Source organism: Mustela nivalis (genome assembly GCF_964662115.1).
Source record: "Mustela nivalis genome assembly, chromosome: 15".
Taxonomy (NCBI): domain Eukaryota; kingdom Metazoa; phylum Chordata; class Mammalia; order Carnivora; family Mustelidae; genus Mustela; species Mustela nivalis.
The window spans coordinates 67941975-67967112 of NC_139034.1; the positions used below are offsets into that span (position 1 = coordinate 67941975).

The following is a 25138-nucleotide window of genomic DNA, read 5'->3' on the forward strand; positions in this document are numbered from 1 at the left end:
GGGGCTATGTACATTTAATAAGTTATAGTTTTAAAAGTTAAGATTGTACATCGTGTGTTACACCAGCCACGTTTCAATTCCTCAACAGCCATGTGCGGCTACTGGCTTCATACTGGACAATGTAGATAGGGGTTACTTCCATCACCACAGGAGAGCATTCTTACAGGGGATTGACAAATATATACTACAAGAAATACTATTCAGGGCACCTGGGTGGCTCAGTAGGTTAAAACCTCTGCCTTCTGCTCAGGTCATGATCTCAGGGTCCTGGGATCCAGCCTTGCATCAGGCTCTCTGCTCAGGAGGGAGCCTGCTTCCCCCTCTCTCTCTGCCTGCCTCTCTGCCTACTTGTGATCTCTGTCTGTCAAATAAATAAATAAAAATATTTAAAAAAAGAGAGAGAGAAAAGAAGAAATACTATTCAAGTACACAATTCATGCAATAGTATTTCTATATATTATATTCCATTTATTTGGACTGGAGAATGCAGGTGATTTGTCAGAAATCCTCCAACTACCCTGATAAAAGTCAACAAATTATTTTATCTCAAACATGATATGGTTTAAGACAAAATATTTCCCAAATAAATATTTGCTGAGTGAAAACATTCAAAAAGATCCCAGCTGATACAAGCTGAATCAAGTATTGTCACTTTAGACATTCTCATTTAAGCAACGGGCCTTCTGAAACTTTTGGGATGAAACTGTGTTTTAGGACAGTTAATTGTTTTTCTTTGAAAACCCAGAATGGCTATAGAAAATACAGACATACCTAACACCTGTTTGAACTTGTTTCCTAAAAATGGCTAGAGAGATGCAAGAACCAAGAACCAATAAATCTGAAGAGACAAATCCCAGCTCTAATAGAAAGATACATAGAAAAGCCAATCTAGCTATATAATAAAACTGCCTCTTTTCCTGTGGAATGTGCATATTTCAATGTGAGTATAAGCCAGATGGCAGCAGCCTTTGTTCTAACAGGGCCTGATCATAGTTTGTATACTTAAAATATGCCACAATTACCCATTCACTCATCTTCCTGCCGATAGCAGTAAGATCTGCTGCTGACAATTTCAAGTATAATCACTTATCTTCTCTAGAGAACCATTTTGATCTTTCCCTTCACCCACCACAGCATCAAATAAAAGTAATGTTGCCAGTACACAGCATGTTTCTGTAGAGTGAAGGAAAAGGAAACTAGCTTTTATTAGTTACTATTCTAATAGATGATATTGGCAGCTAGAATTGGATGTCACATGTTAGAGCTATGAAGAGAAACCATTTCACATAACTAATTTACAGTCATATATTTAGAAACATAGTGTCTTCATGGAGAGCAATGTGTCCTAGAAAAAATAGTTCTGAGATCTATGGGACAGAGATTAATTTGGTAAAGTCATCTTCCGTTCTTCATAGCCTCTCACATCATTCTTCCCAGTACAGATTTCCCTTGACTTATGACAAGGTTATGTCCCAATAAGCCCATTGTAAGGTGAAAACCCCATTTAATACACCTAACCTACCAAACGTCATATCTTAGTCTAGACTACTTGAAACATGCTCACAACCCCTAAATGGCTTAGGGTCTGGGCAAAAACGTCTAACACAAAGCCCATTTTATTAAAAGAATTTGAATATTACCTATAATTTATTGAAGACTATACTGAAAGTGAAAAACGGTGGCTATATGGGTATACGAATGATTGTTAAGTATATGGGCTGTTTATGGTCATCATCACATGGCTGACTAGGAACTAAGGCTTGCCATTTCAGTGCCCAGCATGGCAAAAGGCAATCGTACCACATTTTACTGTCCCAGGAAAGGATGGAAACTCAAAAGTCCAAGTAGTTTCTACATGTGTATTGTTCACACCATTGTATAGTTGAAAATTCTAAGACAAACAGTTGTGTGTCAGGGACCAACTGTAATATCCTTATTTTTCAAGTATATATACTTTTTAAAATTTTTAATGGAAATGTGCATGTAAATTGAAATTTTCAAATAATAAAAAATAGAATGTAGGGTGAAAACTCTTCATTCGACTCAAGACTCCCCAGTCTTCTCCCAAAATGGCTTCTCCCAAAAGCCATTACTGAATTTGCATATCCTTCCGGAAAGTTTCTCTCCTCCACCAGTGTATATATATAATGCTACACACTATCAATAATAACAGAACCATATACTTATTACACTGTTATTAAGGCAGAAGAGTATTTGAGGGTATAGATGGAGATATACCACTTTCTACTTAGCCATGTGGGCTGTTCTTAGTCATTTACAAATGCAAGCATGTGTTACAATGAACATTTTCCTACATATTGTTTTGTGCATTTTGTTTTGGTACACAGGTAGGCTACTTCCTGAAAAGAAAATTGTTAAAAAAATGCATCTTAAATTTTGGAAGATATTTCCAGTTGCTCCTTCAAAGTGAGGGTTTTAATACATAATCGGTCAAAAGATTATCAAAGTATATTTATAAGAAACTGTATGAGGCAAGGAAGAAAAATTGTTTATTTTATGCACATCATTCTCTTCTGGCACTGATAGTAAATTTCTAAGACTGTAAATAACAAATTAAGTCTATAAGTGAATAAATAATTTTAGTGAAATTAACCCATTGAGCTAACCATTTTGGGTTTGATAAATATCACCGTATGATAATTTTAATTGTTGTAATTCTAAATGTACCAAACTGATTAAAAAAATGGGCTATACTACAGTTATTTGGCTTATCAATTACATAGAGAAATGATCATAAATGATGACTCATGTTTTCCCCATTAAAAGAAACTTTTCTGCTCTTAGGGATATGTGGTATATATAATTTAAATTTCAAAGATGTTGAAAATATTATCTATATCTGAAAAATGTGTTGTTTACTAAATAGGGTTGTATAGACTTCTTAGTTACTACTATTATGAAAGTAATCTATTAGAGCTAATTTTGACGGAGTCTGGAATCCAGCATTACTTTTTATAATCTTAACTCACCAGGTAGGCTAACAAAAAGAAATGCAAGGTCTACTTGTTTTAGATTTCAGTAATGTTAATTAGTATTTATGAAATATCATTACTATTACCAAAGAATAATCTTTCAGGTTATTTCATAAGGGATTAGGGATTTTAATATTCTAAAGAAACAATACAATACATAAATGTAATATGATGAGATATTTTAAGAAATGCACCTAATACAAGAATTCTTCCAAAGAGTTTATAAAACACTAAAATGACAATTCCAGGTAATAATAAATATGAATTCACACAAATGTATGGTCAATTTCAACTGATAAGCATGCTCATTGTGGTTTGAGTTTAAATTTTAATGGGGAGGTATCAGATTATCTCCATAATTCCTATTAATTATCACCAAATATATTGCCATATATGAAATGTATTTATGATGATAGTAGATCACGAAAAAATTATAATATGCATAAATATATTCACAAACATTAGACAAAGATTCTCAACTTTTCACATCCAACCACCTCAATCAAATAATGCTTAATTTAGCATAATGCCCTTAATTCTGGACAGATCTATTTAGTCAATCATTTCATTTTCTAATTTCCAAAGTGTTTATATAATCCTGTACGTTGAGTATTGTGTGAAAGCAAGTATATATATGACTGTATTTTTTAGTATGGACTGAAACATATATATGCTTGTTTTTGTAGCCAAAATGAAGTCTTGAGTCTTGGCTCAGATTTGATCACTGTTACATGATTCATTTATTTCTTTTTTCTAGGCCATAGTCAATATTCAAAACAAACAGAAGTCCAAAGACTAACAAAGGAAAATTTTCCTTATTTCTATGTTTTTCCTCCCGAGTTCCTCTATTTGATCTCTGCCTGTCACAGTTATTTTCTCAAAATTCCCTGTCCTGCAGAGCAGCTTACAGAGACACCTAGCGGTAAACCTTAAAGGAAGCTTCTCAGGCTATTCTTAATACTGAGTTAATGGTAGAGAGTTGTCATCACTTACTCATTTGAACCACAAGATATAAACTGGAATATTTTTATGTCAGTGTTTCTAACAAAACCAGCATCTAAAATAAGTGCAAACATGTTTAATACTTTTAGCTTGACAAAATCTATTTTAATTAGGATAAGAAATTTTTAAAATAAAAATAATACCAAATCAAAAATTAAAACGAATTTTGATACTTAATACTATTGTGAATATTTAAGAAAGAATTAACTAAAATAGCTACTCTACATCTATTTTGAGAAGTCTGGTAATGGATTAAACCATTTTATACCCTTTCAGACTTGTATGGAATTTGCCCATAGCAAAAATTATGTCTGTGATAGAATGCCAGAACTTTCCAACTATAAATGATGTATAATTTTTAAGTTATGACACTTTTACACATTCACTTAAAAGCAATATTGTATTTTAAAAATAAAATTTCTATATTATTCGTATCATGTTAGACAATGATGACTAAATAAAATATACAGTAGCAAGACTTTTGTGGGTGAAGTTTAAGTTGTCTGTTTTTAAAAGGTAACTGCAGCAAGTGGCTATCATTTGGGGCCAAACGTTTCTAAATTTATAGGAAATTCTTTTATAAGGTTTTATTATCATTACCCAATACTACAGATTACTTCTTTTCTCCATATCTTGCACATGCCCTGAATTTAAACAAAATAAGATTGTTTCAAAGTATGTATGGATTAACTGAAAAATATTTGCAAAACAGAGTGAGAAGAAATTTCAAGAACTGTTGCAAAATCTCAAGAGACTGCAGTATAAACCACCTCTAGAGAACTCCTAATTTCAACACAGAGACAGGATGTGGGAAGATATGTTTGTATAGATGTCAGAATCTTGATAATCCTATATTTAATCAAGATATTATATCCACGACAATATCCCAAATATCACCAAGGAGATAATATCAATTATGTTTAAGAGGATTCCAAAAATAATTAATTCATAATTAATCCTAAAATAAGGGAGATAAAAATATTTAAGTGGTAAAACGACCCAGTTATCATAGAATAGGTACATGTGCACTCAGCCTCCGCTGGGCCAAATACTATGATCAACTTTTTTTTTTTTCTATACCCGGGAAGGACTGCAGGTCTAATATTACAAACACTAGAAATATGCCTATGAATGTAAAGACCCCCCCCTCCTCCCTCTGGGGAGGGAGGTGCCTGGTTTCATGGAAAGAGACAGGAATACTTACTGTAGAGATGACGCTAGTGGAGTTTAGCAGGTGACTCTTCAAGAAACTCGCTTTCTATCGATACTGCATTTATTTAGGGGTTTCCAGCTTTTAGTACACACCAAGTGTATTCACAACCATTCTCTCTGAAAGTCGTTCACATTCCCTTGCATCGCTCAGACACACCTATAAAATGCAATTCTTTAAATAAATAAATAAATATATATATATATATATATATATATATATATATATAGGCGCCCTTGTTTGCAGCTAGGATGGACCACTCCCTCTTCCAGGGTCCTTTAGAGTAAGTACATGAGACAGAGCAGGGGCTGTATTATTCTAAATGGCTGGAGGAAGGCAGGCGAAGAGCACAGGGCTGGAATCGTCTGTCCCTGACCACCAACAAGCCTGGCACTGTCGGGGTTATTTCCACTCCTCCCTTTTTCAATCCAAGGATTGCACAGTCCTACGCTTGTGCTAAGCACATGGTCCAAGACTCCTCTGTCTCCCACGAATGTGACATCCAAGGGGTGCTCCGATTGCACCGCCCGAATCCAGGGACGCCCTCGCCCTCGGCTGCCATCTATCGGCCACTGAGCGCCCGCTTCGACCCGGGCCCATCATGTCTGCTGCAGCTTGGCTCGCACCAGCGGCGCGACAATAAACAAGTGCACTGGACGGGGCCCTGAGCTGGAGCAGATGTCTCAGAGACCCCTGTGATGCTTACCGTGTTGCCACATTTTCAGCGCCCGGGAGGGAAGACGCGATTTTCTCTGAGTATTTTAGAGCCGCCAGGCTGCCGGGACACGCCACAGGCGTAGAACAACGCTGCTCCTGTCCCCCCAGGCCCCCTAAAGGATGTCGGAGATAGAGAGTTCCAAATAATGACGATCGTGCGCCGCATCTGGGGAAGGGATGAGAAAAACCCCTGCAAATACTGGGAGCGATGAAACCGCCAAGAGGATGCGGGAACCGTACAAACACTAATTAGGGGCCGCGGCGGCGGCGGCGGCGGACTCGGCGAGGGGACAGCGGCGGCGGGATCCCAGCGCGGTGGTCGCCGCTGCGCGGGGGGTGGAGGACGGCGCAGGAGCCGCAGCCGCCGCGGGAGTAGCCGAGGGGCCGGTGCCACCTTTGCTCGCCCCCTCACTACCATGTACAGTGTGCGCTGCAAGAAGAAGGCGGGCGATGCATGCACACCCCCGCGCCCCGCTCCCTCTGGCTAGTCCCCGGGCGTGCGCCACTGACCAGGGGGGAATGTGGTGAAGACAGAGAGGAGGAAAGCCGAGGGGGGAGGGGAGGGGCGGCCAGCGCGAACCCAGGCCGAAGGGTACGCGGAGCCGGAGGCTGCTGGAGGGGGCGGCGGCTGCTGCTGGCTTGGAGAAAGTTGCCCCTTATGCAGATGGCAACTGTAAGTACCCGCCTGGGGAGTGCGGCGAAGGGTGCCTGGGACCCTGCGATCGCGCGGTGGCGCGGGTGGGAACGAGTGTGCGAGCGAGCGTGAGTGTGAGCGGGTGCGATCGCTCGGCGGGGCTGACCGTCACGTTGGAGGGGCCGGCGGTGCCAGGCAGCCTTCACGTCCCCTCCTCGGGTTCCGCGCCTCCCCCCCTCCCCTCCAACAGCTCCTTCCCCGCCCCGCCCGGCTCCGGCTCCGGCTCCCGGCCCCTACCGCGAGGAGCCTCTACCGCCGGTCCTCCGCCTCCCCCTCCTCCTCCCATCCCTGCCGGCCGCTCGCGATCGCCCCCTTCTACCCTCCCCCCCCCACCCCGCTGCCCACTCCGACTACCACGGAGAGTGCCGGGGAGAGCCGTTTGGGGAGCCCCGGAACCCTTGGTCGCCACCGCGGCGGCGGCCCCGGGCTGGCGGCGTCCGGGCGCCTCTTTCCTTCGGCAGCTTGGACCGCACTGCTCTCCGCCTTCTTGCCCTGCCTGGGCTCAGGAAATCCAGTGCACACCCCAAAGAGGTATTTTGTATAGGGGCGGCTATGATGAGTGGGCCCTGGAGATGTGAGACGGGGTAAGTCGACCGTTTACTTTGCAAAAGACGCTCGTGTGTGTGTGTGTGTGTGTGTATGTGGCAGCGGGGTGGCTTTCTTTCCCTGTCCTCCCTCCCCTCCTTCCTTCCCTTTCTCTTCCTTCGCTTTGGGGCGGAGTGGGGGAAGGGAGCCTCGCGTCCTGGAACTCCGGGTGCTTCTGCCTGGGCCGCTGTGGGAGCAGCTGCGCCCAGACCAACCGGTCCGGCCTGGGTGCTGGGCTCCAGCCCGCGCAGCCCCACTCTTTTTAATGAGGGATGTACAGGGCGATGGTCTAGAGTCTAAATTCTTTGGGGCAAACAAATACAGTCCCTCCGCCCCCACCCTCCAAAAATAATAATAATAATAATCTGAGATGTGATAATCTGAGAATGTGCAACGCACCCGCTAATTTACATCAGAGGTGCGTTTCCCAGTCAGAATGTCAGCCTTCCCCGGCTCATTCAACTTTATTTTCTCAAAATTTTGGGCTCCTTTGATGGCAAGGAGGAGAAAGAGAGTGGGGTGAGAGGAAGCTCTTGGACCCCGGCTAACCAGAACTGAATTAAAGTTGTAAACGCTCCAGGTTAATACCGGCTGGACACAATTTGCAATGGGCTGTCAGAAAGGGTGGGAGGGGGATGGGGGCGGGGAAGCAGTGGGAAGGAGGGGGAGGGGACCCAACCCCCGCTGAATGGATGTGCAGATTTGATCCAGTGGAGAACTGAAATTTCAAGGTAAACGTTTCGCTTTCCATAGGGGGTGTTTTTGCCGCTTTTAAGCCAGGAGGCGTTTGCGGTTGCCTTGGGAGGTCGGAGGTACTTGCGAGGTTTATACACTGTGATTCCGATTCGTCTCGACACGTCTGGGTGGCCACACGTGAATGGTTCGCAGGCACACTTGCACATGTGCGTGCGAATGCAGGGGCTCTTAATAACGCGGGCTGGATTCGGCTAGGGGAGCAAGACCGAGTCTCCAGGCTGGAACCCATGACTCAGAAACGTCTTGGCTTTAGTTTGGGTTGCGATTTGACATCAGACTTCGGTGGTGGCGAGGCAGAGGCAAGGTTGACTGGAGAGAAGGCATGGGTTCCCAGAGCCCAGCATCTCTATCAAATTCCCGTCCCCCGTCCCCCCACCCCCGCCGCAACCAACACAACACGCACTCACACACTCTCTCCATTTCTGTCCTTTCCTTTTTGAGGACCGCTGTCGACCCGAAGTAGGAAGTCGAAGGAAGCCTTTAAGAGGACAAAAAAGAAATCGAGAAAGAAAAGAGGGAGGGCTTCAGACTGATCCCTTGAGGAAATGAAATTCAGATATGAAAGCGCAGACCTGTGTCACTTGACGTTCTCCCTCCCTTCATCCTTTCTATTTTGCCTGTTAATCAGCCCGAGTGCCGTTTCTCTTAAGGGGGGAGGGGGCATGGGGGGGGGGGTGTAAACTATTGACGATTAAATGCAATAAACAACTCCAAAGCTGATGGGCATGCTAGTGAGGTGGGAGTTCAGTCCAAATCTTGCTAATTCGGGAGGGTTAGTTTTGCATACCGTGGCAAACAGACGCGGAGCGAGAGGTAAGGGAAGCTTTGGCGCTGGCCCTTGGTTTACTTTTAGCTGATTCCCGGTAAGCGGTCGGAACGTCCTCTTTAAACTCCAGGTATCGGGAGGTGTTCCGGGATTGCGGATGCCTTCGCTGAGTTCTTTGTAATCCAACGTGCAGAACTATTTCTGTGGCTTAAAGATGCGGTTTGGTAGCGTCGCTGACATGATCAATGAGGAGAAGTGGACGCAGGGCGCACTCAGAGAAGCGCTGCTAAGTGGCACCGTGCATGCAATTAGGACACTGATCTGCCTAAAAGCGTGGTAGTGAAGTCCACCATCAAAGCGAACGCGCTCTCCTGTTCTCCTTACTCAAAGCTCCTGAAGACAATTGGTGGTTTAAGAGCTTCTTCTGGGTCCTTCTGATGCATTATCTTACATCCTTTTTGCCTCTGAAAAGTATTCTTTAGGTTCCCACCCTGGCATTTCCAGCGATGGTTTAAAATAGCCCAAGTATTGTGACTCTTTGCTTTTCTGTGAAAAATGGGAGACCTTCACGATGAACTGTTAACTGAGTAGATTCTGAAAGAAAGGCAGACGGGTTTGGTATAAGTGAGGTGGGGAACCCTGTAAAATGGTGCTTCTTTTCTCTTAAATTAGAACCATGAAACTGAACTGACAGCCATTTTATGTATATTTATGGATTGGTTTTGAAAAGGGGGGGAGCAAGGAAAACCACTAAAATGGGACTTTACCCTGCCCTTACCTTGTAGAGGGCAGCATGTTCCTGTTTTACTCATTAGGAAATGAAATCAACCTTTAAATCAAAATGAATATGAGCTATTAGTAAAGTCTGAAGAATGTCGGTGTTCCACTGGGTTGGGGGGGGGGGGTTTCATTCATCTCCTCTCCTTCTGGATTTCAGAGAAATAGTATTAGGGCCAAGAGAGACTTTCTTACGAATCCCTTCAGTTTGTGTCATGTTCTGTTGTTTCCTTTTTCTCTCTCTCCCTTGCAGGAGGTAAAATGCACACTTGCTGCCCCCCAGTAACTTTGGAACAGGACCTTCACAGAAAAATGCATAGCTGGATTCTGCAGACTCTAGCGTTTGCTCTAACATCTCTCGTCCTTTCGTGTGCAGAAACCATCGATTATTATGGGGAAATCTGTGACAATGCATGTCCTTGTGAGGAAAAGGACGGCATTTTAACTGTGAGCTGTGAAAACCGGGGGATCATCAGCCTCTCTGAAATTAGCCCTCCCCGTTTCCCAATCTACCACCTCTTGTTGTCTGGAAACCTTTTGAACCGTCTGTATCCCAATGAGTTTGTCAATTACACTGGGGCTTCAATTTTGCATCTGGGCAGCAACGTGATCCAGGACATTGAGACTGGGGCTTTCCATGGGCTGCGGGGTTTAAGGAGACTGCATCTGAACAATAATAAACTGGAACTTCTGCGTGATGATACCTTCCTTGGCCTGGAGAGCCTGGAGTACCTACAGGTCGATTACAATTACATCAGTGTCATTGAACCCAATGCTTTTGGGAAACTGCATTTGTTGCAGGTGCTTATCCTCAATGACAATCTCCTGTCCAGTTTACCCAACAACCTTTTCCGTTTTGTGCCCTTAACGCACTTGGACCTGCGAGGGAACCGGCTGAAACTTCTGCCCTATGTGGGGCTGTTGCAGCACATGGATAAAGTTGTGGAGTTACAGCTGGAAGAAAACCCCTGGAATTGCTCCTGTGAGTTGATCTCTCTCAAGGATTGGTTGGACAGCATCTCCTACTCTGCCCTGGTGGGGGATGTGGTTTGTGAGACCCCCTTCCGCTTACATGGCAGAGATCTGGATGAGGTGTCCAAGCAGGAACTTTGCCCAAGGAAACTTATTTCAGATTATGAGATGAGGCCACAGACGCCTCTGAGCACCACCGGGTATTTACACACTACCCCAGCCTCGGTGAATTCAGTGGCCACTTCGTCCTCTGCTGTTTACAAACCCCCCTTAAAGCCCCCTAAGGGGACCCGCCAACCCAACAAGCCCAGAGTGCGCCCCACCTCTCGGCAGCCCTCCAAGGACTTGGGCTATGGCAACTATGGCCCCAGCATCGCCTACCAGACCAAATCTCCGGTGCCTTTGGAGTGTCCCACAGCGTGCACTTGCAACCTACAAATCTCGGATCTGGGCCTCAACGTCAACTGCCAGGAGCGCAAAATCGAGAGCATCGCAGAACTGCAGCCCAAGCCCTACAACCCCAAGAAAATGTATCTGACAGAGAATTACATTGCGGTTGTGCGCAGGAGCGACTTCCTGGAGGCCACGGGGCTGGACCTCCTACACCTGGGCAACAACCGCATCTCAATGATCCAGGACCGCGCCTTCGGGGATCTCACCAACCTGAGGCGCCTCTACCTAAATGGCAACAGGATAGAGAGGCTGAGCCCAGAGTTGTTCTATGGCCTGCAAAGCCTGCAGTATCTCTTCCTCCAGTACAATCTCATACGTGAGATTCAGTCTGGGACTTTCGATCCGGTCCCAAACCTCCAGCTGCTATTCCTGAATAACAACCTCCTGCAGACCATGCCCTCAGGGGTCTTCTCTGGCCTGACCCTTCTCAGGCTGAACCTAAGGAGTAACCATTTCACCTCCTTGCCCGTGAGTGGAGTTCTGGACCAGCTGAAGTCACTCATCCAAATCGACCTGCATGACAACCCTTGGGATTGTACCTGCGACGTGGTGGGCATGAAGCTGTGGGTCGAGCAGCTCAAAGTGGGTGTCTTGGTGGACGAGGTCATCTGCAAGGCGCCCAAGAAGTTTGCGGAGACGGATATGCGCTCTCTTAAGTCGGAGCTGCTGTGCCCAGACTACTCTGACGTGGTGGTTTCCACGCCCACGCCCTCCTCCATCCAAGTCCCAGCGAGGACCAGCGCGGTGACCCCCGCGGTCCGGTTGAACAGCACCGGGGCCCCCGCGGGCTTGGGCGCGGGGGGAGGGGCGTCGTCGGTGCCCTTGTCCGTGTTGATTCTCAGCCTGCTGCTGGTTTTTATCATGTCGGTCTTCGTGGCCGCGGGGCTCTTCGTGCTGGTTATGAAGCGCAGGAAGAAGAACCAGAGCGACCACACCAGCACCAACAATTCCGACGTGAGCTCCTTCAACATGCAGTACAGCGTGTACAGCGGCGGCGGCGGCGCGGGAGGCCACCCGCACGCGCACGTGCACCACCGCGGGCCCGCGCTGCCCAAGGTGAAGACGCCCGCGGGCCACGTGTATGAGTACATCCCCCATCCACTGGGCCACATGTGCAAAAACCCCATCTACCGCTCTCGAGAGGGCAACTCCGTGGAGGATTACAAAGACCTGCACGAGCTCAAGGTCACCTACAGCAGCAACCACCACCTGCAGCAACAGCCGCCGCCGCCGCCGCCGCCGCCGCAGCCTCAGCAGCAGCCCCCGCCGCAGTTGCAGCTGCAGCCGGGGGAGGAGGAGAGGCGGGAAAGCCACCACTTGCGGAGTCCCGCCTATAGCGTCAGCACCATCGAGCCCCGGGAGGACCTGCTGTCGCCGGTGCAGGACGCCGACCGCTTTTACAGGGGCATTTTAGAACCAGACAAACACTGCTCCACCACCCCCGCCGGCAACAGCCTCCCGGAATATCCCAAATTTCCGTGCAGCCCGGCTGCTTACACTTTCTCCCCCAACTATGACCTGAGACGCCCCCACCAGTATTTGCACCCGGGGGCCGGGGACAGCAGGCTGCGGGAACCGGTGCTCTACAGCCCCCCCAGTGCTGTCTTTGTAGAACCCAACCGGAACGAGTATCTGGAGTTAAAAGCAAAACTAAACGTTGAGCCGGACTACCTCGAAGTGCTGGAAAAACAGACCACATTTAGCCAGTTCTAAAAGCAGAGAAACTCCCTGGGAGCTTTTGCATTTAAAACAAACAAGCAAGCAGACACACACGGTGAACACATTTGATTAATTGTGTTGTTTCAACGTTTTAGGGTGAAGTGCCTTGGCACGAGATTCTCAGCTTCGGCGGAAGATACTGAAAGGGTGTGCAACTTCCTTTTAATTTTTACACGTGGGGAAAACGTTTGTGTAAACTGGGCACATCACTTTCGCTTCTTGCGTGTGGGGGAGGAGAGGAGAAGGGTTTAGAGAGGGCAGTTTGCTGCGCAGGTGACTTGTTAAAGGTCGCAGTTATTTTTGTAGTGGTTGGAAGTGCTAAGAAGGGTGGAAGATGGCAGCGCATAGGTTCTACTCTTCCTCTTTTGTTCCCTTTCCCTCCTCCCCCCCCCCCCTTTAAGCCATGGGTGGGTCTAAATGGCTTTTGTGGAGAGATTAGCACACCCCAACTTTAATAGAAAGTTTGTTCTCTCTCCCTTTTCCTCCCCCCCACCCCAAGTCTTTCTCTCTCTCTCTCTCTCTCTTCTGCCTCCCTCCCTCCTCTCTCATTACTTTTCCTTTCTTTTTAAAGGATGTGTTTGTATGCATTCTGGACATTTGAATTAAAAACAAAAGTATTGTGATCTGAAAAAGGATCACCATAGATGTGGACAAATCATTAAATTACAGAGCTATATGATCCATAATTGATTAGTCAAAATAACTTATTGATGAAATATACAAATATTTTATTGTAGCACCTATTTTTATATACACATTTAGCATTTCTCTTTCCTTCACTATTTAGCCTATGATTTTCACAGAGGTGTCGCACTATATTAGGAGCTGCATTTCCAAAACTGAAGTGATATCAGGAAGGCATTTTAAATCACTAAACATATGGAGAACTTAATGGGAAAGTCGTAAAATCAATGCAACCCACCCAATTGGATCTGTAACTTAAAAACAAATAAACAAACAAGTTGTATCCCAATGGGTAAGAGAAAAAAATGAGGGCAATTAATTGGGCCATTCGAGTAAGAATCATGTGCAAGTTTCTGGTTTTATTAGAGAAGACTTAAAAGTATTTTTATTAGTCAACCAAAATGATGTATTGATTTGACTACTATTGTAGCCGATTTTTGATTGTTTAACCAAACCCAGTTGCATTTGTACAGATCCACATGTTACTGGCACCTCAGAAGACCAAACGATGGACTGTACAAATCTCTATACAATGTCTTTAACCCTCTGGGGCAGCAAGCAATGATGATAACCACAAACAGGATCTCTGTAAGATGGGGCTACTGTTGTTACAGTCTCATATGTATCCCAGCACATGTAATTTTTTAAATAGTTTCTGAATAAACACTTGATAACTATATCAAATATGAGGGACTGAAGTAATGATTGCTTAAGGTGCAAAAGAAATAGCTATGTGTGATTGAATCTCCATTATTAACAATTAGGACATAGTAGCTAACTTTCATTCTTAGTATTAAAAAATTTGCCCTAATTATCAAATTTGAATCTTTGTGTATATATATATATGTAAAATTCACCTTTGCAAATTCAGGGAATTATGTTTTTTCTAAATGTGGCATTAATATGTTTATTAATGAAATTTCAATTGTACACTTTCTTTCCTTACTGAAGTATTCATCTAATACATGGACCGTGGTAAGTAATATACTGCCTATTCATTTTTCTCCCAATGTTATGTATTTTGCTATGTCCGTATTATTTATTCAGTCTACAATTCCTGTAGTGTCTTAATTTTCCAATATTCCCGTAGTTTTCCTAAGTTTAACTCGTGTAAAACTGCCTGCGACAATTACGTTGGATACTTTATCTCAAGTGGATCTATATCCTAAATGTTCAAAAGTTACTGGGTATAAGCTGTTCACCTCTGAGTAAAGCTTGCCGGTGAACTTAGGTTAATACTTAAGGGTAGGAAGTGTTTGAATTAATCTGAAACTTAAAGAGCCATGTGCTTCATTGCTGTTGGTGGATTTTCCCGTAATCTCACCAGAAATGTGTACAAACAATATCAAAGGGCTGTTCATGAACTTTATGTTTAAAGAACACTTTCCATGGCATTCTGCCACAAAGAGGCAGCATTCACCCATGAGTAAATTGACAGAAACTGCTTGAATTTGGATTGAACAGGTGGTAACAGTTTCCCTGAGGAATTAAAAAAGAAAAAAAAACTGAGTAATCCTACATCGGTCAAGTGAAATAAACTATCCCCATTCTGTGCAACATTTTCCCTTCCAAAATTTTCTTTCAAAGGGGAAAGTAACAATGTTAATAATGCCATGATATTATCATGAAAAGAAAAAAAAAAGTATCTCTTACTCTTCATCTACCTCCTCCATATTAGATTCAGGATTAGAAAATAAAAATAAATAATAGCATTTGACTTCACAATTGGGGTTGTTACTAATTTTTCTTCACAATGGGAGTTATTTTTTCAAGGTCAAAATCACTTCCTCAATGGTATATGTAGATATGACAGCATTGTATAAATTATAAAATAGTAATATAAAGTGGAATCTTCCATGTAACTAAGTTTTATTTCTTAATTGATGCATAAAAAGTAAGAGATAAGAATTACATGAAATTCTGAACAATGTAAGTAGCATCCAAAGAAAGTTTGTTGATGCATTTTTCAAAGATTTACAAAATAATATTATTATTTCAAGCCAGCACTATTGCACATAATCTTGTCACATACACTTTCTTTAGATAGCTCATTTGTACTTCTACTCTTCCTAAGGTGTCCAAACATTTTTTTTTTAATCTCAAAAATGACAATTATATGATTTATGAAAAGTGGTTACTTCTAATTTTTGGATTATATTTTTCCCAATTTTATTATAAGGATAAAAGTAAACTCATTCCTGCTCTAATAAACTTGAAAATTTTTAAAATGTAGAATTATGAAACTGCATAGTATTAAAAAATGGATTATCTTTCTCCTTATTCATGGCATCCAGCCAATACGTTAACATATACAATAGAACATAAGTTGTGTGGTTTCGAATATTTGATTTTTGGTTTTTCAGGTTGTTCGCTGAGGAAACAATTAAATTGGGTATATCAGTGGTATATGATTGGATTAAGGAACCCTGCAAATTCTCTCCGAAGAATTTTGGAGAACAATATGTAATGTTTCAGGCATCAATTAAAATTTGGATGCAAACTAAGCTTACTCTTTGTGCTTGTTCCATTTGATATGTTGCAGAATCTCAAACAAACATATTTCCAGGTAGACATTGTGAAATCTTATTTTTGTCTATATGTGAATATAGTGTAAATATATCAATTATCTCAGCGAAAGTAAATATATTCTATGTTAATGTGATAATTCATATGCTAATATTCAAATTATTTAGAGTTAAACTCTTGATTAAAGTTATGTGTTAATCAATTTTAGCATAAATGCACTTGGAACCCCTCTTTCTTTTAGGCAAGATTATCACCTTTACACATGTGAAGTGTAAGATGTGGGTAAATGTCCTGGATAGCCAGTCCCTCACCACTGTTGCCTCAAATGCAATAGGAAAATCAGTGTACAGTGAAAACATCCACACATAATGTGTAAAAGGTCAGGACTTAAGAACCTAAGATACCAGTTTCTTGTCCTATGTCATTAATTCCATCCTTGTTACTAAGTTATGTTGTTAGCAACTTTATTCAAATTAAATATGTGTATTTTTCCCCCTATTCTGTTTTTCCTGACTCTCTTCCTTTTTCCCTCCATTTTCCTCCATTCTCCCTTCTTTTCTCTCATCCTTTCTCTTCATTGTTTTTCAGTAGGGCAAGAGAGGGAGAGAGTTCAGTCCCCGTTTGAAATGCCGAAAACTAGCTTCTTAATTTCAAGAGCTCAATGGATTATTCCAGGTCACACAACTCCAAATTAATGAAAATAAAACAGATCACAAATCCGCTTCTAATTCATTCAGGAATATGCTCTTGCTGTACTTTTCAGGTGGTTCCCAATTAAGATATTTGCAGGGGTGGCAAAATATTTAGTTAATCAATTTTAAGACTAAATTTTACACTGAGAAAGAAGAACCTAAAAACAAAACCAAAAAATGGGTTTAAATGTTTAAAGACAAGCATTTAATTAATTGATTTTCAAAGGAAAGCAAATGTTAAGAGGTAATTAAACTTACCAAATTAACTTTTATTTACGGATAATGTTTCTCAAACCCCTCCATGTTCTCTACCTTTTGGCTCCTACAAGTATATATATTTTTGCCAATACAAAATTAAAGAAGGTAGGTGGACATTAGTCTTGTTCATAAAAATAATTATGTCACATCTAGATCCAAAGGAACCTTATGTCAGTTAACACTACATTTGATAAACTGCTCATTTTATCATTAATTTAATTCAACCTAGTGCCTTTCTATAATTATCCATATGTATTTCCATCAGTTCATGTAGCATGTATATGGCATACAAAAATACATATCATCAAGAAGAGCACTGCATACTCAATTTTCATCTGGAGTTCTTTATATTTCAAATATTTTTAAGTTATTTCAAATTCTGCTTTCATGGTCTATGCTGTAGACATTTTAGACTGAGAGAAATAATTTTATACAGCATAATGTTAGAGTCTGACAACAGTAAATACTCTTTTCTTCCTGTTTATAGCAGACGATTTGGCTTACAAGACACAAGTCAAATATTTCTCATGGTAATTGTACCAGTATTATAAAATAAATAACTTTCATACTCATTTTTAAAAGAACAACATTTTGAGTTTGAGTGAATTAGGTTTCTTCTTATAAAAAAATTCTGAGGATCAAGACATAAATATTTCATAAAGAATTAGTGTAATGCAAATATGAAATAATTTTACTTTCTTACTTTCTATTTACTGTCAAAGTGTAATGATGTATTGCATAATGCTAATTATATCAACATACATTTTTATTAGATATCAGGAAGTTCCTTTTATAGAAGAAGAGAAATGTTCATAGTGATATATTGATTGGAAATCTTCCAAAGAGTTTTTTTCTTAGTTAGGTACCTTCTTCAGAGTATGAAAGGATATTGTATATTTCTACTACAATATGAACACATACATGTTTTAAAATTACACGTTTCTAAAAGTAGAAATTATGAAACTGTGCTGCCAAGGGTAAATGGTTTTCTTTTTTAAATCTAACCTATGAAGAAATGGTATTGTGGCTTTAGGGAATTGAAGGCTCATTAATATCATGGTCCATTTTGACAAACTTATTTACAGATCATTAGATTTTAAGAAATATTTTTAACATATGATACAAATTGAATTCAAATTTAATTTTGATTGTTTAGTATTGAATCATATATATGCAAGTAGGAAAATTCGGTGGTTTTTCAGTGTTCTGGAATACGCGTTTTAGATTTTCTTATAAATTTATTTCTGCCACGAATAATAATTTCTAGTGGTGCCCACATGCCTAACACATGTTTTAAGAATTTTATTTTATGCTTCCTTAAAAATAAGACTTAATATTGGATATTGAAACCAAATTTGCTATGTATTTTCAATTTGTAATTAGATATGTGCCTGGTTTTTTGTTGTTGTTGTTGTTTTTAATATTTTATTTATTTATTTGACACAGAGAGAAATCACAAGTAGGCAGAGAGGCAGGCAGAGAGAGAGGGGGAAGCAGGCTCCCCGCTGAGCAGAGAGCCTGATGCGGGGCTCCATCCAAGGACCCTAAAACCATGATCTGAGCCAAAGGCAGAGGGTTAACCCACTGAGCCACCCAGGCACCCCAGATATGTGCCTGTTTAAATAAAACATGACAGGTGGCAGTAAACCCATGTTAGTTGATTAACAAAAATTTTTGTCAGATACTCCAGTAAATTTTTGGCAAGCATGTTTTATCCATGAGAAGTTCATCCAGCCCATGTAGACTAAAATTTTAAATATTAAATATAAAAATTAATATGTAAAAATGAAGAGTTGATCAATAAAACATTTCACTTGTAATGATACATCTATTTAAATTACTTGTACAAAGGTCATGCTTTTTAACATTACAACAACAGAATACTTTTCCTATATTTACATCCAAAGGTAAAAAGGTGTTTCACTTCTGAAAATACTACTAAGTATGGGGAACATATTCCTTTTAAATTTATTTAAACCCTGATTTTTAATATCAGCTTTAAATCTCCACTCTCCATATAAAGTTCATAGTACATGTTTTTCTTTTTATTACTGCAGTCTGCTCTTGAGAAAGTTCCCCTAAAGTATATAAATACCCATAGTATTTTTTCTTTATGTTTTTTGTTTATTTGTTTGTTTCACATTTAGGTAGCAAATATTAAAACAAACAGTTATGAGCTAGCACTGTTAAATTGTAAATTAAATTTCATTTCACTCAAATACCATCCTGCAATTTTATAATTATCTTCAAATTTTTAAAACTAGTGAATTGTATATTTAAATAGGTACTTACGAATGTGAACATTTAACTGCTCATATATGTCAGAGACTATGTGAAATCATTCACCATACTGCCATCTGAATTCAGTCAGTGCAATGATATTTTTGTTACCTTGTTATGATTAAAGACCACAAATCTTAGATGAAAATTAAGTATCTTCTTAGAAATTTTAACAAGAAAAAAAATTCGAAGATAAATATTGACTATTTGGATTCTACTACTCTTAACATATCTTTTCCAAAGCTAACAAAATTATATATACAGAAAACCATTTAGGAAGGGTCTTTGTATGGAATTGCTAATTCCATAAGGTTTACGTGATCTTTTGACCTATAAGTTAACTATGAACTCTGTCTTCATTTAAGAATTTTTACACTTGAATCATCCTGTCACAGTATGGCTTTTATCTATTCTTTCCTTTAAAAGTTCAATTTTAAACATATTGACAATGCTCTCTATTGTTATGTTTAATTCTTGCAACTCAAATCATTCACCTCTCGAAAATTTTTGAAAGGAAAACGTTGCTATATTTCTCCAATTTGGCTTACATGAATTTTAAAGGTATCCTCAAATTAATGACATCCCTTCAGAATGTTAAATTAAAAATATGATTACCTCACATTTTTCCTAATGTAACAATCAAGCACTATGTAAGCATGACTTAATGGAAGTGGGAGGATGTGGATATTAAATTGTCAATATGGACTTGTCACCCATTAATAATCAGCTTTGATACAAAACATCTAAATATGAGGTGACATTTTTCTTTGAATGTTAACGTACTTAAAATTACACACACTGATTAACTGAATAGCACATATAGTTTACAAAATGCCATTTTCATGCATTTATAAATAGTAAAACAATGGTCGCCAAGGCTAAATCCTGAAAAAAATCTCTCTTTTATTTGATCAGATAATTTTATTTCCATTTAAAAAAGTAAATTTGAATTTGAATGCCTTTAGGTTGGATAAACATCCCTCCATATTGTCTGAACCTAGCAGTTTTATATAATATCGTATTATCTTCTTCACCATGACGGCATTTGAGCTTTTACCAATGTTTAAATAAAATTTGTTCCTCCAAAATTACAGTTTTTACATCGTGGTCATGGATTTTCAGTCAATGTTCTCTAGGAGCTCAGTTTATGAATGCTTTATATATATGAAGTAGCAGATTCTGTGTAGGTTTATACTATAGAAAATTAAGTATAGGAAAAAGCCAGAATGAGTAATTTCACAATCAGGAAATCGGTTGCCTATATATATGAATGTTCTATTAGAAATGAAAATAGAAGATTTACAGTGACTTCAAGTCTCCAGAGCCAATTTTGCAATCTGTCCTGACTCTGACAGGATCCAGGACATCTTAAAGGGAGCTGCAAAATTAACTTAAGAAGTATGTTATTACAGAGGGAAAATTATAATCACAGCTCATAACAGAAGCTCTTCCCCCAAAGTCTAGCTGCTGATATACTTGAAAACAGTGCAAAAGGTCAATTCAATGAAAATATGTCAAACATCAAATATTACGAGAATTGCTTCAAGGATGGAAGATACAACTTGGAAAATCTGATCCAATAGATGTAGGAGCAAAAGTTTTAAAAGGGGGAGACAGAATTGCCAAGACTACTTTTTCACTATGAGAAAAGAAAACAATGACTAGAGGAAATATATTCTTCAGTATTGCTAGTGTAACTTGTTTGTAATTTGAGGTGTATCTAGAGGAAGCAAATTGATGTCTATTTAGAGGAGCTAAGAGATAATATAATGAGATTCCCAAACTTTCCAAATCTGTTTTTAAGATTTTTTTTTTTTAGACCAAACACTGACATACTTTGTAAAGAAATTTTGGATTTCATCTTTGTTGTTTTCTAACACAACATGAATTAGCTTTGATATATTAATATACTGTCCATTGAATTTTTTTTTTACTATTGATTGGGTTTAATAATCATGTAATCTTAACTTTTTCCTTTGTTGAAAGTTTAATAAGCTGTACCTGAAATAACAAAATAATAGTTGCCCATTATTTATTTTATATCAAATGGTAGCCAGGGGCAACAGGCAGAAAGATGATTATAAAATTCCAAAATATGTTCCTTTTTCCATTACAGATGGTTTGTCCTTTGGCAACTTTCTTTGTGTCTCTGCCTTATTTTCAATTTGTAAAAATTAATATAATGTGCGTGGTTTATGAAGAGCTTAAAAAATTCAGATCTCTGTCTTTAATGGGTATATATCAACTGTGATTCTTTCTAAAACTAATAACATGTTAATTAATTATCACTGGTATTTATACTACATATCTATAAGTGGTATGATTATATCTTTCAGATAAAATCATCTTTTTCTCTTTCTAATATATTAGTTTGAACTGTATTTTTTAAATTTCTCATTAATTGTGTATGGTTTTTGGTTTTATAAAATTAAGTGGTCATTTGTAGATAACTTTACAGTAAATTTAAAGGTACAACTTCTTTAAAAAGGATAGAATTTGGCATAGCTTTGTTGGCTTCATGACATACTCTTACTCTGAAATGGTTAACATTGAACTTTCAGGATATTTCAGAAGATATGATCGATATTTATTTCTCAGAAAATTGAGGGCTATTTCTAAATTAGGTGGTGATTTTTTCGTACATAGGCTTAATTAGTTTGCATTTAATACATTTTGAAGTTATGTGTGAGGTAATTTCCATTACTTGGTTTTTTTATTCAAACAATCTTGGACATACTTATTTTTTGTTAGATAACATTCTATAATAAACATCATAGGAAGATGCATCAATAATACGAAACACATGTAATATTTAAGGATCTTTGGCTTTTTTTGCAGTTAATTACAAAAGATAGAATAAATATGTATATGGCATTCATCATTTTAATGTTCTAAATTTAGTAACTGCTCTTTTATGTAATGATTAATAACATCAATGGTACTAATTTTCTTTTATCTATTGTGGCATCAGTTTGGCTTTTAATCCAAATAATGAAATTATCTACATTCTCAATATTTTAATATACTATTACAAGTGCTATTTACTAGTCTCGGTGGCAATCTGAGTTCTTCCTCAAATGCTCCAAGGAGTTTTTATACATTATTACACACAGAGAGTTCTAATGTTTAGAATTTAGAATGGTGGTAATGACAAATCCACTATAAACAAATCTACTATAAACATAATAATTAAATCACTAACTTCCCTATTAAGAAGAGAACAAAAACTCAAGTACATTTAAATAAAGTCTTGAAGGATACTGGAAATGTAGCAAATTGACATTCGGACCTGACAAAAAGGCCTTATTAATATCATCTTACAGCATTTATATTGTTTTTTACAAATACTGTTTACAAATACTATTCAGTGCAACAGAGGTTTCATTAATCCAAAATTATTTTGATCACAACTGGTTTCTCTAATTTGCTTGCACAAGTCATATAAACAAAGAAACAGAGGAAAAATGCATACTTGTCATAACAAATGTATCATCTATCACCACATCATAGAACTAAAGGTTGCATTTAATAGGCACTCCCCTCATGAATTAAGGAATATGTATTTATAGATGTCTAAAGGACTAATGTGAATTCAGTGAACACTATACACTTCCCAAATTGTTTATCACAACACCATTTACCTTGGTATAAACTTCACGGAAAACTAAAATATCAATAAGAATATTAGTTGACTGTTTAGTATCTTGGCATGCAAATATTTGTTAGAAAACCTTTGGAGAATGCTAGTAAATTTAAATAAATTTATAATAATAAGCACTGGAAATACTTTCCATAAGATTCCAAATTTAGTCTCCTTTTCTAGTAATGATCTGATAGTTAAGGAAAAATGGAAATAGGTCTTGAGCACTGACATAAAACATCCCAATTTTAAATTTTAATTATTAATTTTGTTTTGTTGGTATACTTGGCTATGTTTTTTTTAAATAATTAAGCAAAGAAATGATTGCCGTTCTGCGTGGACATTACTGTTCAGAGCCTACTTTAATGGAGGGACTGGTGAAATTTTCAGGGATTTTACAGATATGATCCTGATGTTTTAAGCTGGTGAAGTGTTTATCTATTTAGAAAGCTTTTCTGGGCACTATGTGTTTTCCCCTGGGTATGAGAAAATCAGTTCATCCTTTTAATGAGAATGTTACCTCCAGAGAACAAGTAATCCAGAAGGAATAATACATTCCTCAGGGCAGTTGCCTACACAGGGATACATTTTTCTCTAGGGATGACTGCGTGTATATTTTAGTTGGAAAGTTTTAATATTTTAAAATATTATTGCATTTAGTCCTAAGGCACCATGACTATAGGATAGAGTATTTTTGACATATTTTTCTGAGCTTTTTTAAACATCAGTTATAATTTAGGAATTTGTATTTATTGCTTAAATATTAGCTGTCTTCATAGTTGAGGTTAAAAAAATAGGCAATTATTAATATGTGCTTTACATATATATTTTGCTAAACTTGGAGACAGAGAACAAGAGGCTTTAATGCACTATTTTAGAAGTCTTTAAGATGATTTGATGCCAAAGTGTAAATTCTGTCTCTCTTCCTTTCTTCATTTTAACTTTTACGAACTCTTGTATGATAAACATATATTCTTTTGGCTACTTTGAACATCTTGGAAAATTTGTGGCTTAAGAATATGAAGCTGTTTGACTTTGTAGCCACATGTTTTAATACCTCAACATTATATTTAAAAATCATATACTTCAGAATTCTTTTCTATCACTATTTTTGTCCATTGAAGCCTATTAGAATAGAACTACAAGACTTCTTGGATTTTAAATACTTCACTATTTATTCTTTTAAAAATTCTTATAATTCTCTTTCCAAATAAGGACCTATTAGATATGAACTTATGTAATATTAAATCATTAAGCTATGTTGATATTTTCCTTTTGCTTGTAAAATATACACTTTAATAACCAACTACAGTAAATTACTCCATTTTAGAAGACGCAACAGTATTATCCAAATATTCCATAGAAATTTGATGATAAATGTGAAAAATGAATTTCATTTTAAGAGAACAAGCCTTGTGGAATAAAGAGGAATAAAACACAAAAGAAGGACCTTTTCAAAATATTTAACATTATCAAAATGAAAGTTGAATTTTTGTATTTCGGAAAGTTTTTTTCTTCTCACTACTATCTCTCATTTCATGATACCAAATCAGTTTTCTGTACTAATGTTCATTAAAAATTGTAATTTGAATTGCTATTTATTATGTAAAAATATAACCACTATTTGTAATTTAAAATAAATAAAAATAATAGGTAAATGTATTCAAATAAATAGGTTTGCTGTAGCTATCTTTGCCCACTCAAATAGTATTTAACTAAAATTAAGACCAGTTATTTTTTAATGAATTTTATAAATTAGAAGTGTAAAATCTATTATATATGTTTTATATCAAAGTTCTTTTACCATAGGCTAGAACATAGTACTTGTAAAGAGAAAAAAACATCATTTTTTTAAAATTTCAATCCCTTTTTAAAATATTTGAACTGTGATTCTTTAAACTATACTGATAATGCAGATTTTTATGTACCTTCTTTTTCAGTGGGAATATAGATACTCCTATGCATAATTTAAATACTGTCTTAATGGTTTAAATTACATTTTGGTTACTGAATTGGAAAAAAATGACATAACACCTAAACAACTGAGAAAATTTAAGATAATCATATTGGGGAAAATATTATATCATGTTATGTACATTTTTGTAAAGTATTAAAAAATACAACCACGTACGTATTGGCAAAAATTGCCTATTTGTATTAGAGGTAAACAATGTGTAAATATTTTATAATGAATTTCTATTTGCAAATATTTTTAAAATAAAATTGTGTTAAAAGTCTACTATATTTGGTACAAATAATACTAAAGACATTCTTGCATTGTCAGAGAATGAAGACAGGCTAAATAAAATAAGTAATTTTTATTTTAAAATAATTTTTAAAAATATAGCATGTGGTAAATTTAACCTATATCTGATTTCTAGGCATTTTACATGGTGGTTCAAGTAGTAGTATGT

The 25138-nt window shown here is 38.3% G+C and overlaps 1 protein-coding gene and 1 long non-coding RNA gene across 4 annotated transcripts in view; one reads left to right on the plus strand and one right to left on the minus strand.

Moving 5' to 3' along the window:
• LOC309849063 overlaps nt 1-5985 on the minus strand; it is a 129044-nt gene extending 123059 nt beyond the window's left edge. Inside the window, exons 1-2 of the long non-coding RNA XR_014303463.1 lie at nt 5912-5985; nt 5200-5364 (exon numbers count right to left, since the gene is read on the minus strand). This is a non-coding gene — a long non-coding RNA (uncharacterized lncRNA). The remainder of the gene's footprint in view (nt 1-5199; nt 5365-5911) is intronic.
• SLITRK5 (SLIT and NTRK like family member 5) lies at nt 5764-16955 on the plus strand. 3 transcript variants are annotated; one of them, XM_082701285.1, is made up of 2 exons: nt 5764-6405; nt 9754-16955. In XM_082701285.1, exons 1-2 carry the CDS (start codon nt 6339-6341, stop codon nt 12636-12638), a joined length of 2952 nt encoding a protein of 983 aa, XP_082557411.1. In that variant the 5' UTR covers nt 5764-6338; the 3' UTR covers nt 12639-16955. The 3 variants fall into 3 exon arrangements, with proteins under 3 accessions (XP_082557411.1, XP_082557409.1, XP_082557410.1); XM_082701283.1 differs by lacking the exon at nt 5764-6405 and adding an exon at nt 6421-6595; XM_082701284.1 differs by lacking the exon at nt 5764-6405 and adding an exon at nt 6658-7200.
• The last annotated feature ends 8183 nt before the right edge of the window (nt 16956-25138 follow it).